General features: G+C 34.1%; 1 protein-coding gene across 1 annotated transcript in view; it reads right to left on the reverse strand.

Moving 5' to 3' along the window:
* Window positions 1–14,177, reverse strand: part of LOC106458285 (mucin-5AC-like) — a 21,948-nt gene that overhangs the window by 6,699 nt on the left and 1,072 nt on the right. The window contains exons 2-3 of the mRNA XM_013917779.1: window positions 13,749–13,901; window positions 13,085–13,246 (exon numbers count right to left, since the gene is read on the reverse strand). Of these exons, the coding sequence (XP_013773233.1) occupies window positions 13,085–13,246; window positions 13,749–13,901 (315 nt within the window). The remainder of the gene's footprint in view (window positions 1–13,084; window positions 13,247–13,748; window positions 13,902–14,177) is intronic.

Here is a 14,177-nt window from a genome sequence, read left to right on the forward strand (position 1 = left end):
AAACCAGCGAGTTATTAGAATCTGTGATGATGAAATGACACGAAGTTTCTACAAACCAGCGAGTTATTAGAATCTGTGATGATGAAATGACACGAAGTTTCTACAAACCAGCGAGTTATTAGAATCTGTGATGATGAAATGACACGAAGTTTCTACAAACCAGCGAGTTATTAGAATCTGTGATGATGAAATGACCCGAAGTTTCTACAAACCAGCGAGTTATTAGAATCTGTGATGATGAAATGACACGAAGTTTCTACAAACCAGCGAGTTATTAGAATCTGTGATGATGAAATGACACGAAGTTTCTACAAACCAGCGAGTTATTAGAATCTGTGATGATGAAATGACACGAAGTTTCTACAAACCAGCGAGTTATGCCAAGAAAGCATGACGAGTCGTTTAATGTTTATTTATTACGTAAGTTTTGGTACTCGCCTCTTTTTTTCTTTTTTGGAAACATTGCGTGGTATAAAAAATAATATCATAAATATGAGAGTCTTTCACGTGTCAATCTTCTGACATTCTAAAGATGGAAAAGGTGATTCGAACAAACATACAAAACGAACCAAGAGAAGTGGGAAGAAGTTTGGGAGAAAAACGAGGCAATTACCAAAATGATCTCTCCCGACAGAGAAACAAACAAAATAACGCTGGTGATGACTGTAAAAATGTCTACAACAAAGTACTATTACTGCGAAACGAACAAAAATAGTTAAATTGGTTACAGTTGTTTTTGTAAAACGATGGTAAGCAAGTAGCGATTATTCTAGACTCTCGGTAACTATATTATTCCATTACACCATATATACAATCAACGTACATTTATCTTTTTTGTTTTAGATACACACCGTACTATCCGCACTGTGCCGACCGCGACGATCGAGCCCTAAGTTGTAACGTTACAAGCCCTGAATCTTACCACTTACTGGGAGGTAAGAGGAGGAATTAAAGATTAAGTTTAATTTAACCTAATAGTTGCGATACTCTTTACTGTGATGTAAAACCATGTTGTGTATTTAGTTTCAGCAAAAAAATTAACTATGACTCTACTAGTTCTCAGTCCTGTTATTCAATACAGGATTTCAGTGTTTTGTTTTAGATATAGGAGTCAGTATCATTAAGAACATTAAGTAATTCAATTTCAACACATACATATCTTGATAAAGTGAGGCTGGAAAATATTTTGATTTTGCTTTATTTGTAGTTGTAAGCTAAGAAAAAAAATATACTCAGTTACCTTTATGACCCTTGTTTTTAATATATCCGAACTGCATATCGTATCTGACAGTTTTAGTTTCACCATAGCCTTTCAATGCCAGCTCAGTACGTTTACAAAGATTAGAAAACAGAAAGTAGTAATTTAATTGATTATTTTTGTCAGCAGATGGCAGCACGTTCGTCGTTCGTCTGAATATCAGTAATTTACTAACATGACTTATCTAGAAAACAAAACAACTACGTCAAATAAGGAAAGTGTAAAATAAACAGTCCAGAGCGAACAAACAAGCAACAATGTGTATACATAGGATAAAGTTGTAATTTAAATTGAGTTATTTTGTGCAGTAGATGTAATTTGTCTTAATCTAAGTAGTTCACTGATCTGCTATCTGTGATCCATCTACTTCTGGCACGAAACCGTGTAAGAAACAGTCAAAGGCGAACATTTTAAGCTTTAATTTTCTGTATTACAAGTTGAATATTTAAAGTAAACGTGTTTAGGCTTCAATCAAATGTATCGCTAAACAAAGAAACTTTTCGTAATATCACGTCCCCTCCAAAACACCGTATTTAAATAATAAATTAACTTAATAATTACTCACGGATTTTAAAATGTCTTCTCACTGTAAACTGTTCAAATGGATAATCGTTAAAATTTAAATAATGATTCCAACAATAGAACCAACGAGTGGAGAATAAAATATAATTTCTACTTGAAATATAATACTGTTTTGGATTAAACCACAGTTTCCAAATATCTTCTGCCTCCTAAGAATTTAGTGTTGAATAATGTTAAAACGATAAATATCTCCTTGTTTTATTCCAGTTGGATTGTAAGGAAGCTCTTTCAATATTTGTGACATCATCTATGAAAAAATTTAAAGAAAAAGTCAAATTAATATATTTATATACTCATGTGAAAACTTCAGCAAATATATCCTCAATCACATGGTTGACCTTAATAAATAGTGATGTTAATATAGTTATAAAGACCAGTGAAATACAGTTATATCATCCCAAACTTTGCATATTCAAAATGGGTTGCTAAAATTTTCCATGATAGGTGAAAGAAATGTTTTTCACATTAATAGCTACAATAAAATACATAGAAGGTTTTCAAGGCAAAGCAGGTCAAACATTTCATTCTGTTTAATTATTTATAATTGTGACTTTAATGTAGTAAACTTTACATGATAAAGTACAGTTAATGCTCTTGTTTTCTCACCCACTTCTCCATTTAAAGTATCAATATTATAGATGTGGATTTTTAAAGGGAGACAACACAGAACTTTGTGAGACTCCAGCATGTAGTGTGATAGTGCGAGAGAGAATCCCATCAATCGATATAGCGGCGCGCCGCCTGTGCAGAAAAGATGAGATGAGACGAATATAAGGAACAGGAAAGTGTAACGTATGCAGTTTGTGGAGTAAACCTTGATGCCAAACTGAGTCAAAAGCACGCCGGAAATCAAACAGGAGCATGCAGGATGGTCTTCGAGTGTTGAAATGATTGGAAAGTGAGTCAGACAATTTGAGTAGTTGATCCAAAGTAGAAAGGCGTGGGCGAAATCCCGCCTGTGTATGAGGCAGCAGGTTGTGAAAAGCTATGTATTGATGAAAACGGGCAACAAGGATGCGTTCAAAGGTTTTACTGAAAACACTAGTGAGGCTGATAGGACGATAAGAATTAACATCAGAGGCAGGTTTACTCGGTTTCAGAAAAAACAGGATAGTGGATAACTTCCAGGAATCAGGAAAGAATCCTGAGGAAAGAAGAAAGGTGTAGAACAATGCAAAAAGTCGAAGGAATTGCAGAGGGGCAAGACGGACTTGGCAGTATGTGATGCCACCAGGACCAGGGACAGAGTTACGTCTGTTCTTCAGCACCCGCCGGACATCAGCTGTAGTAATGGGAGCATGTAAGAAACCGTTGTCAACAACATAAGAAGAACTAGGAGTAAGGTCCACGAGTGAGTGAGGGAACAGGATTTTCAGATAAGAAGACTACTATATAATGTATTGTTTCGACAATTAAGAAACTGGTGTTATTAAACTCAAACATCAATAATATATGTACACAAATCTGTCAGTTGTATAAATACTTCAACTGCTTGAAATCTGTAATATTAATTTTGATAATTCTTTATATTTAGCGAAATTGTTTTGTCAGATATCATTTTTGTGCAATCAAATGTCCCAAAATGTGGAAATATACGAACATTTTTGTGCTTCCATCTAGCGACCGAAAATAAAACTATTATGAAATATGGGAATAATATATACATTTAAACTGAACTCACTGTTAAGTAGTAGTTTCCTTTATATTATTTTCTCACAAACATATATGTGTGGTATAAAAACTGAATAATATTACTGTCATATATTAATTAAACTGGTAAATCCTCTTTGAGAGAAAAAAGTTTTTATTACTACTTTCAAAAGACATAGTACACAAAACGTAATCATATACATATGTTATACTAGGGACACAAAATTTCAGAGATTGTGAATACCAATGTTTTAAATAGTATAACAAATAATGATTTTATTAAGTAAGTTTAATTTTTTATAACTGCCTATTCATCTTGAAAATATCTAACTAATAAAACATAAGTATACATAATTTATAGGAAGGGATATCTGTGTGTCTAGTATTAATATCTATCAATGGAGGCTGGGGACAAGGCATATCAGCAACATAGAGAATGTACAGATATTGAAACAACTGAAGAAAGAGGCTAAAAGGTTAAACTGCGAATAATTATTTTTAAAGTATATAAAGAAAGGCCGAAGTGTTCTTTTCGGTATAAACAGTTTAAGTATATGTTTCGATTAATGTAATATGTTTAATATTGTACTTTTTACTGCCACCATCAAATTTGCTGGTTTTACAACTTTTAGTATACAATTTCTTAAATTAATAAAATCTAATTCATTCAACTAAGTACAACAAACGCACCTTAATTAGAAGTGAAAAATACAACGAATAATTTTAGCTCGGGAAATCTAAACTTTTTAAGAGTTACTCTTGCTTAGGTCCAGATGTAACAGTTTAGTGTGTTTAAATTAACGCATTTCAAGTCCGAGTGTCTGTCATGTTAATGGCACGTGTATGTTTGTTGAGATTGCAGAAGATTAATGTTCAAAAGCTGGTATAAGATAAGTTGAACTTGTCGTGTAAATCAATTTGAAATTCCTGCAGAGAACGACTTCGAATTCATGATATTTTCTCCCTCCCTCCACCCCTGGGGAACATTCTAATTTATGAGGTGGATAACTCTCCCTTTTAATATACATCTATATATTATATATATAGAAATAAAGGTTTATATACAATACGTACGTTACCAGACATCATGCGAAAAAAGAACACTGCATTATCGTCCTAAAAATTAGTAAACCTTTTGAAGAAAGAAGCCAACCTGTTTTACTGAAATCAAAGAATTTGTTAATAAAAGAAAACAGGAATATTAGACTTTCATTTTAAAAAATTAATGATTATAAGCCACTCCACCAGATGAATACTTTCTACGCATAACTGAAAAATTAAGTCAACTTCAAGATCGATTGTTTAAGTTCAAGGTTGAGAGTCCAATTCCTGAGCTTTTCTAGGAGTAACGTAGTTATTGAGAACTGAGAACTTATAATTTATTTCAAGCTCCGCTGTTTATCATACAACTCACGGAATCGCACTATTTTAGAGTTAAAACAAGTTTTTTATCTGGAAATAATCAGCATTTCAAATGAACTAGTCTCACTTGCTTATAGATTAAAAAAAATGTAAACACTAACTGACTGTTTTGAATTACTAGGAGTCTATGACCTTCTGGAACTTCCCAGACTTCTCTCTATTATTTTCCATTCATTATACTTAGCTAGTCGAATATTCTTCTAAAATTCACTCCAACTTTCTTTGTATTTGTTTTCACTTAGTTCCACAAAAACTTCTGGCTATAGTCATTTAAAATGTTACAACAGTACGTTATGCAGTCACACAAGTAACACTCAAGTAAGGCGTTCGATGAAAATAGTTTCGTATTACACAACAACACCATATTTTATAAAACTTATTATAAAAAACAAAGAGTATTTAAGAAAATATTAGTAATTTCACCTTGTTGCATAGCAGTTTAGTTCTTTAGTTAACTGGCACATAAAAAACAACTTCTTGACGGTAAGTTAATCACAAAATTAGTAAAACTGTTAATTTCAAAGGGGGGAATAAGGATCGTCAAAAAGAAATACAGAAACAAGATGAATCAAAATGCATAGATTATATTTTCAAGCTTGGAACTAGAGACTCTAAAAAAAGTAAACAAATAAGGCTAGAAATAGTGTCTACATTATTTCTCATGCTACATATCTCTATTTTGACTCCACTAAAATGGATAAGTACAGTAAACGTGGAGTCAAAATAGGGATTTGTAGCTTGAGAAATTAATGTAGACATTATTTCCAACCTAGTTTGTTTACCTTTTTAGAGTCCCTAATTATAGGCTTGAAAATATAATCTTTGCATTTTGATTCAACTTGTTTCTGTACTTTTTTGACGATCCCTATTCCACCCCCTTTAAATTAACAATTTTACTAATCTTGTATCTGTCTAGGTTTTGGTGAAAAATACCTGGTTTTGCTGTAGGTTTGTGAAACAATAATAATAATATGAACAGATGGGAAAATTTTGATTTCCTTTCACAAGCATGAAATCATTTATTTTGCTTATTATCAATGTTTGGGTGGTCTTAACTATTAAAAAAAGAAGGTTTTGAGTGTTGTTTCAAGAATAAGTTTACCTTTTAGAGTTTTCAGCAAATTCCTGAGTGATCTCTATTATGAACCATTGTCGTACTTCATGATATTTAACTGCGTTTTATCAGCCTACGTGAGTCCAAGGTGGTATCATGACTTTTATTTTCAACATTGAAATATAATCGGAAAGTGTGTAAACCAATTTAATCATTATAAGTCAGGATTTCTTGTAGAGGATTCTACGAGGTTCCATATTTTAGCAGATTATGAGCTTAAGATCATAGTTGGTTATTTTCAAAATTAATTTTTTACTTTTAAGTACTGTCTAACTGAATTGTTCGTAATAGGCGTATCTTACTGAACTGTAATATCAAATGAATAAGAACAAGAAGATAGAAACAACAAGGTAAAATCTTTTAATATTATCTACATGAAATGGCACAGCTGATGCTCTTAATAACGAAAAGCAAAATAATATCAATAAAGTCAACTGTTTTACACTAATTTTGATTATTTTATAGTTTCCTTTTGTTCTGTGTAATAACGGTGGGTGGCGAAACTTCATAACCTTAAAATAGAATAATAGTGTTCTTTGGATGTCGAGGTGAATAACTAAAGTTAATGCTTGACAATATAGAAAATAACTTTTGATAAGGTTAATCGTTATTATGGTAAATATCTTGTATTATTAACTAAGTCTAATTATTAATTAGTTAATACATGATTTTTTTTAAGTGCTAGGTTCTAAATACAGTTTCCAGCTCATATTTTTGGCTGCTATCCTGCTTCCGTCTTTAGAAAAGGTCTATTTCTGTGGAAGTTGTGGCCAGGATTTGATAATCAGTCTTCATGATAAAGATAGAGGCTGGTATTCTATCCACTATGTTTGTCAGTGGAGGCCAAGCGGCACTAATAATGCACAAACAGTTCTTTCGCAATCTCCAGAATAAAGGATTTGCCAGTTAGCCAAGACTATTTAAGGTTCTTCATTTTCTATAATTCGCCCATTCACAACTTCAAGGTCCTACTTGGCCATAGACATCGTCTTAGAGAGGTGGGCTTTCTCTGCTGATAATCTGTCATTTTCAATTCCAAATCTGTGTTTGATAAGTATTTTAAGAAACCACTAAAACTTCAATCAATAATAAATAATTACTTTTTAAAGCCATTCCATAAGATGTTTTGTGTTAATGAATCCATACATTTCAGGACAAAGATATCATTATTGCATCAGGAAAGGAGTGCACAAGATGCTACATATGTGTCTGTGTACGTACGATCATCATTAACTTGACTTCTTCAAAGGCTTTTGTTTGTGGTCACCAGAGTTCCTTTGTATGGAACTGTACTTATTGTTCTTCTAGACATGCCTACCATTAATAACAAGGATAGCTATGATCTGAATAACTGCAAACAGCTTCTGAGCAAAATGGCCCCGTATAATTCGACATGCGTTTTGTATTGTAAATCACAATTATCCTAATTAGTTGCTTAATCGTCTAAATTGGTTAAACAATTATATTTAATTTACAGCTGAACATGAAGCTAATGGTATTTTAACATCTTCAGATAGTATGAGCTTACATTCAGCTACTAATACTCACGGACAAGTGTATTTCTAAAATAAACTAACTGTGACATACGCTTGAATTTTAATTTTTATCACCTCAGTTCGCATAAGCAATCTGTTTAACCGAGCTTTAGATTTTACTCTGAACCAGGTGAAAAGCAAAAACAAAATAAATGAGGAAGTACCTATGTCACTAGTATTTTAAAGCAAATCGATTTTTAATTGTAATTAAAAAGATATATATATGCATACATAAATATATATTTCTAATTGCAATAGAACCAGTTTAGAAACCGAATTTTCAAATAGAACGGCATCTTAAGTGCACGTGGACTAAACGATACCATCAGAAGTCCTAGGGTTCAAATATAGTCATTCCTAATTTCAAACTATTGACCAGGGGAAATACAGCGAATCAGAAACACTTGCCGCCGCAAGGGCTTTGTTCGGCTTTTCTAATCGAAATATGGAATTGACTGTCGTGTGCAGAACACGCTTACAACTGAAAGTCATACTCTAAACCTCTTAATTTACAGCCCGATACATGAACCCTTAAGCACTCCTAGGTCAGAGTCAGTTTAGAAATAAGCAAATTAATTTATAAAGTAAATTGCAATAATTTAATACTTCTTATATTATTGATATCGGCAAAAGTTTACAAATTCTTCTTGGTAAATGCATTACAGTCGGGACATGCGCGGCTCAATTATTAGCGTGTCAGAATGTGAACTCGAGTTTTCTTGATTCGAGTCTCGTTATCGAGAAAAAATATAATAAAATAGAATAGAGTTGTTTAAACATTTGTTTAACAACAAGTAAAAGCTTGGAATGGTTTATTCTTTCATTGGCGGTGTGTCTGTGAGCCAGACTAGTTTCGGAGAATTCCACTCCTCATCAATAACCCTGGACACTACCACCAATTAAATATCAACAATAACATAAGCGTTATTTCACTCCGATCCCGGAGGGACCGGTGGGTCGGTAGAGGATTACGCTCTCTCGTCAGCCAAGGGAAGAAAAAAGAAAAATGGATAAAATGAATAATAGATGGGTAAGCGTGCAAGTCAGCACAGGAAGCGGAAAATGGGGAAAACGCGATATTTGCAGATGGAGGAGACAATCCGGAGAAATATGGGTGAACATTAACCAGTCTATATCATATAATGGAGATTGTGTGGGAACTGGCAACAGGTATATCGAGTATTATGAATCAGGATAGATAATGGGGAAGAAGGGACATCGGCATCTCGACGTGGTCGGGATTATCAGCTGGGAGGGACATGACATAGAGGTTCAGTAGATGAACAGCTGGTGCAAAAGTGCTTCTAGGAGTGGGTACAGTGGTGGCGAGAACATCGGAGAAGATGAGATTGTGGTCACGAAAACATTTATTAACATAGCGAGTGCGAAGCTGTCAAAGGTTTAATAGAATGTGAGGAAAGTTGATACGGCGATAAAGGTCGGAAGTGGAACTAGGGAGTTTGACGCCAAAGGCGAGCTGGAGGACATGGCGCTCCAAAACCTCGAGACGAGAGTAGAAGGTCAGAGAAGCAGATATCCAGGCTGTGTGTCCATAGGTTAAGCAAGGTCTGATAAATGTCTTGTATGTGTATAGCAGAAGGGGAGGGTTCAGGCCCCAGAAGGTACCAGTGAGAGAACAGAAGAGATGAAGACGTCGAATAACCTTAGCAGAAAGGGCAGATAGGTATGGCTTCCAAGTAAGATGCTTATCAAAGACAATGCCTAGATAGATCACGGAGTCGGAAAGGAGTATCGGGATATTGTCAACCTGGACATCAAATAGAGATGGGTCACGGCAAGGGCGAAACTTATGACGAGTTGGACCAAAATGAATAGCTCGTGTCTTAGGAACATTGAGGGATAGCCGTCAGCAGTGACACCAAGACAAAAAATAATTTACAGCAGCCTGGAGTAGCTTGTTTGATTTGATATCGTGGAACAATGGGCTACCAAAGCTGTGTCATCAGTCTGAACAATGTCTTTAAAAATCATTTTCTAATCTTAGAGCTCCAACTAACTCACAATTATGTTTCCCTAACAAAGCATATTACTGCACACCACATATCCATAGTAAATTATGTATGAAAACATCGTTAACTAAGTTTGATATATATACACACAAAATATGTTTTAAACTATAATGAGTTTGAAGTTGTCTAGGACTTGCCTTAATATTACGTTTATTAAATAATATTATAGCCGCATAATTATGTCATAAGCTTATCCCTAGAAGATCTTAGCCCCAGGGCAGAGACTGCCATCAATGCTATATCATGTCAGAAAATTTTTAACAGTATGTCAACATCCAAATATTCAGCTTCTTCCTAACACGAGATGGATTAGCTTTGTGCAGTTTTTGGCGAATGCAGTTTGCTCAGTACGTGGCAGGAATGGGTTCACATGTAGACAAATCCTGTAATTAACCAGAGTTAACTTTGTAATCCATCTACTACTCGAACACTAGTGTGAAGTGAGATTAAGACAAACGATTCACCTATTTTTATTCCAGTATAAAACAGCTATCTGGCTAGATGCAGTTTGTGTGTAACGATAAAACCGACAATATTTATGTAAAAGATGATGTTTGTTTGTTTGTTATGAATTTCGCGCAAAGCTACACGAGAGCTATCTGCGTTAACCGTCCCTAATTTAGCAGTGTAAGACTAGAGGGAAGGCAGCTAGTCATCACCACCCACCGCCAACTCTTGGGCTACTCTTTTACCAACGAATAGTGGGATTGACCGTCACATTATAACGACCCCACAGCTGAAAGGGCGAGCATGTTTGGTGTAACGGGGATTCGATCCCGCGACCCTTAGATTGCGAGTCGAGCGCCCTAACCACCTGGCCATGCCGGGCCAAAAGATGATGTATTCAGAAGGTTTACTTTCAAATGTTTATTCAGTTAATGTAGGTTTCCAAATTTTCTAGGTAGTCATTGTGTACAACTTGTTCAAATTATTTTCATAATATGTGACAAAACTTTTAAATATGTCAAAAAAGACAAGCTGCATATAACTACATCCAGACCATTTACATTGAGAGTTATACGACCAATATTATTATGAGAAGCTTCTAACCTTAAAATGTAAATCGACATTGTCACCATTAATTTTTAAAATAGGCTTAATAAAAGTCCGAATTGAATACAGGTTTAAGAGTATCAACGTTATTTGAAAATATTATTTGTAAAACAATGAGTAGAAACTGATATTTAAAGTCAGTAACGTTTTTGTTTTTTTTTCTGTACGAGAAATAATATGTTATCAAAATAAAGTTCAAAGACACGTTTTGATCACAGTCTTTATGAATCGAAGAATTTAATCATAAAACAATCAATTTGTTTATTTTGTAAAGAATTCTGGATTTGGAGAGTATCAAAGCACTCAGATGTAACGATAAATAGAAAGCTAGGACTACTTTTACTAAAATTGGTATTAATAAATGTCATGTTTTCTTATTCGTTGATGTCATATCACAGCTAGAAGTATTCTTCCGTCACTTGTATATAAAGACAAGAAGAATTCTAGAATGTTCAAAGACTTAACGACTTCAAAGTTGCCAGTTACGATTTCATTTTGGAATGTAGATTTACATCTTTTTCGTCATGTTTACCAGGGTAAGATTTTTTCTAGATTTGATACAATTAATTCCTTTGTTGAGGTCTGATAAACCTCGTGATTAATAAAGCATAGACTTTGTATTAACCATTTATATGTACTTGCGAAATGAACTATAGAAAGTGTTATTACTGCAGACTAAATTAATTAATAATAGCCACGTAGGCGGCGAATGCTACTCACTAGTTTCCCTCACTTTAGTCAGCACTTCTAAATTAAAGGTGGTTCCATAGAGTCGTTTTTCTCTTATTTGTTTTAGATGCTGTTCTGGATAAAAATACGAAATGCCATTATCATTACACAACTTTCTTTGCTTGAGTTTATTATCTTCGTTCAGATTTGACTTTATTCTAATGAAAAAAAATTCTTTTTTTTTCAAACTGGTTTTGCATTTTAAAGCAAATAAGTTTATCAGTGCTGTCTTAAATGTTTTCATTAATCTTTTAATATTTGTGTAGTATACGATCGCTTCTATATTTTTTTTTACTGAACAACTTCTTTTGATCTCGTTTACTTTAATAAATATATTGAGTCATTGTGATCTTTCCGGGTTCATTCCTGATTTTACTACACGATAGAAAACCAGAATGAGTTGGCAAAAACTACAACTGTTCAATGTCTCATTACATTTAACTTGTTAACCTAATTCCAAAGTTAAAAGTATATAATGTAACACATCCTACATTTTTCAACATGTTCTAATTTTAACTAGTTGACTGTTTCAAACATCCTTTTTATCGACTCCAAACTAAATTATAAAATAAATCTAGTCTATTCATTTATTTGTAATATGGAAAAATGGAATGTTCGATTAAATAACAAAACCCATATCTTAACTAACAATGTGACGTTTCGTCAGGTCAATGATTGACAACTTCATCCATATAAGACTTTATATGTATTTATGCATCATGAAGTTTTTTATTTCTAAACACACTTTCATGTTGAGTGAGAATATTAATCATGAACTCCAACAGCCTTGGAAGTATTTAATCCTCTGGACAAGAGGCTCTGTGGGCGATGATGTTTCGGTTATCTTCTGTAGCCCGTCTTCCAACTTTTATGTTGATGTTGGTTTTGTTATCTAATATACATATATAAATGTGTACATTTTGGTAACGAGCGTAGTAAATACACAACACGTAAATGAAAAAATATATACAATTGTTGTAGTTTTCTTAAATCTACATGACAAACACAAGAAATCTGTTGAGCATCAAATTAGACATCACCAAATAATAAAAATAACTGCTGACTATAAACCAACAGTTAAAAACGATGAACCAAAGTATAATTTGTAACAAAACACTCACAATGACGAATACTCTAGAGTTTGACAGAACACATGAATGAGCTTATCTTTCATCACTTTCATGTGAAACGATAAACAAAAACGTCTTTAATTTCTTCCACGCTCTCAAAACTAATCAGTAAATGAAATAAAATCATTCAGAATCGTCATTAAGAATATATCCAGTCAAATAAATTGAGATTTATTTAACACTACATCACCATACACTCCTGGTAACCATTGAACAGTATGAAGCGCATGTATACTGTATACTGGGAAAGGAAAGTGGAAACCGTACCCAAAGCTAGGATGTACTGCTAATAGGATTTCTTTTGCTGGCTTAGGGGCAGGTACCGTCTTTGCATCTACAACAGGAGATTCTTCAGCAGTGATTTCAACGCTTGCGGGATTTGCGTTGGAGGTACCAGGCTCGTTGTTCTTGATGACTCATTGAAACCCACCAGCATCAGCTACGCACTCAACTTGAGGGTAGTTTGTTTGTTTGTTTGTTTGTTTGTTTAATTATGCACAAAGCTACACAAGGGCTATCTGTGCTCTGCCCACCACGGGTATCGAAACCCGGTTTCTAGCGTTGTAAGTCCGGAGACATACCGCTATGCTACTGGGGGGCGCTTGAGGGTAGACACCGTTGGTATTTTTGTATCCATAATCTCCGGATACTGTTCCACTTCTGTCTCCGGACTCCTGGCGGGTGATAATGCTGCCATCTTCGTCTTTGGTTCCAAAGTTAAAGGAGTATGGATGAGGCTGTTCCTATCGCAACAGATGTCGCTTTATTGTATGTTTAAAATAATAACATTTGCTTCTGTATCCTGTACATTTGAATACGTAAAATATGCTTTCTACAAATTAAAAAGATCTTGGTTTTATACTTCTAATATAAGATTATTACAGTACATTAAAACTTTACTACAGTAAATCTGAAATATACAGAAGGTTCTCATCATCAGCTTTATATAATGTGATACATTCAGATATAAAAATATAAAAAACAAATGACATTCATAATATAAATATTTTATATGTAGGTTTCTTATTTGTTTTCTTCTTAGTGCAAGGCTGCGCAATAGATTACCTGCACTCTGTCTCCCGCAGGGACTCAAACTCTGGATATAGCGTTGTAAACTTATCGCTAACCCACCAGGGAACCCTTATGTAGGAAAAATACATAAGAAATGATTTTGAATAATAGTTGCCATTGTTACTGACTGATCGTCAAAAATATTTCATATAGAAAGTTATATTACCGACTTACCACTGTAACAGGGGTTGGTACGTGGACTGTTTTCACCAGAACTTTAGGAACGTAGTGGTACACCGGCAAGTGAAATAGTTTGACCACACCAGGTAATTCATTAAACAATCCACTAGCACTAGCGAACGTAACGACCAAACAAAATTCCAAACACTGAAAAAGCAGATAGAAATTTTGTATAAATATTTGTTTTTATTTAAAAGAAATTATGAGCGTTTGTGTCAAAAAAATATAGCAGGAATGACGTCAGAAGTATAACGCCTCCACATTTGAAAATGCTAAGCGTGTTCATTGTCATATAGCGGAGCGGACTTTTTACCTTCTGTGTACAACATGGCACGCTAACTACTAGGACACGCTCGAAGTGTCATTGAAATTCAACAATTGGTTTGGTTTGTTTTGAATTTCGCGCAAAGCTACACGAGGGCT

This window comes from Limulus polyphemus, unplaced genomic scaffold (assembly GCF_000517525.1).
Source record: "Limulus polyphemus unplaced genomic scaffold, Limulus_polyphemus-2.1.2 Scaffold440, whole genome shotgun sequence".
Classification (NCBI taxonomy): Eukaryota; Metazoa; Arthropoda; class Merostomata; order Xiphosura; family Limulidae; genus Limulus; species Limulus polyphemus.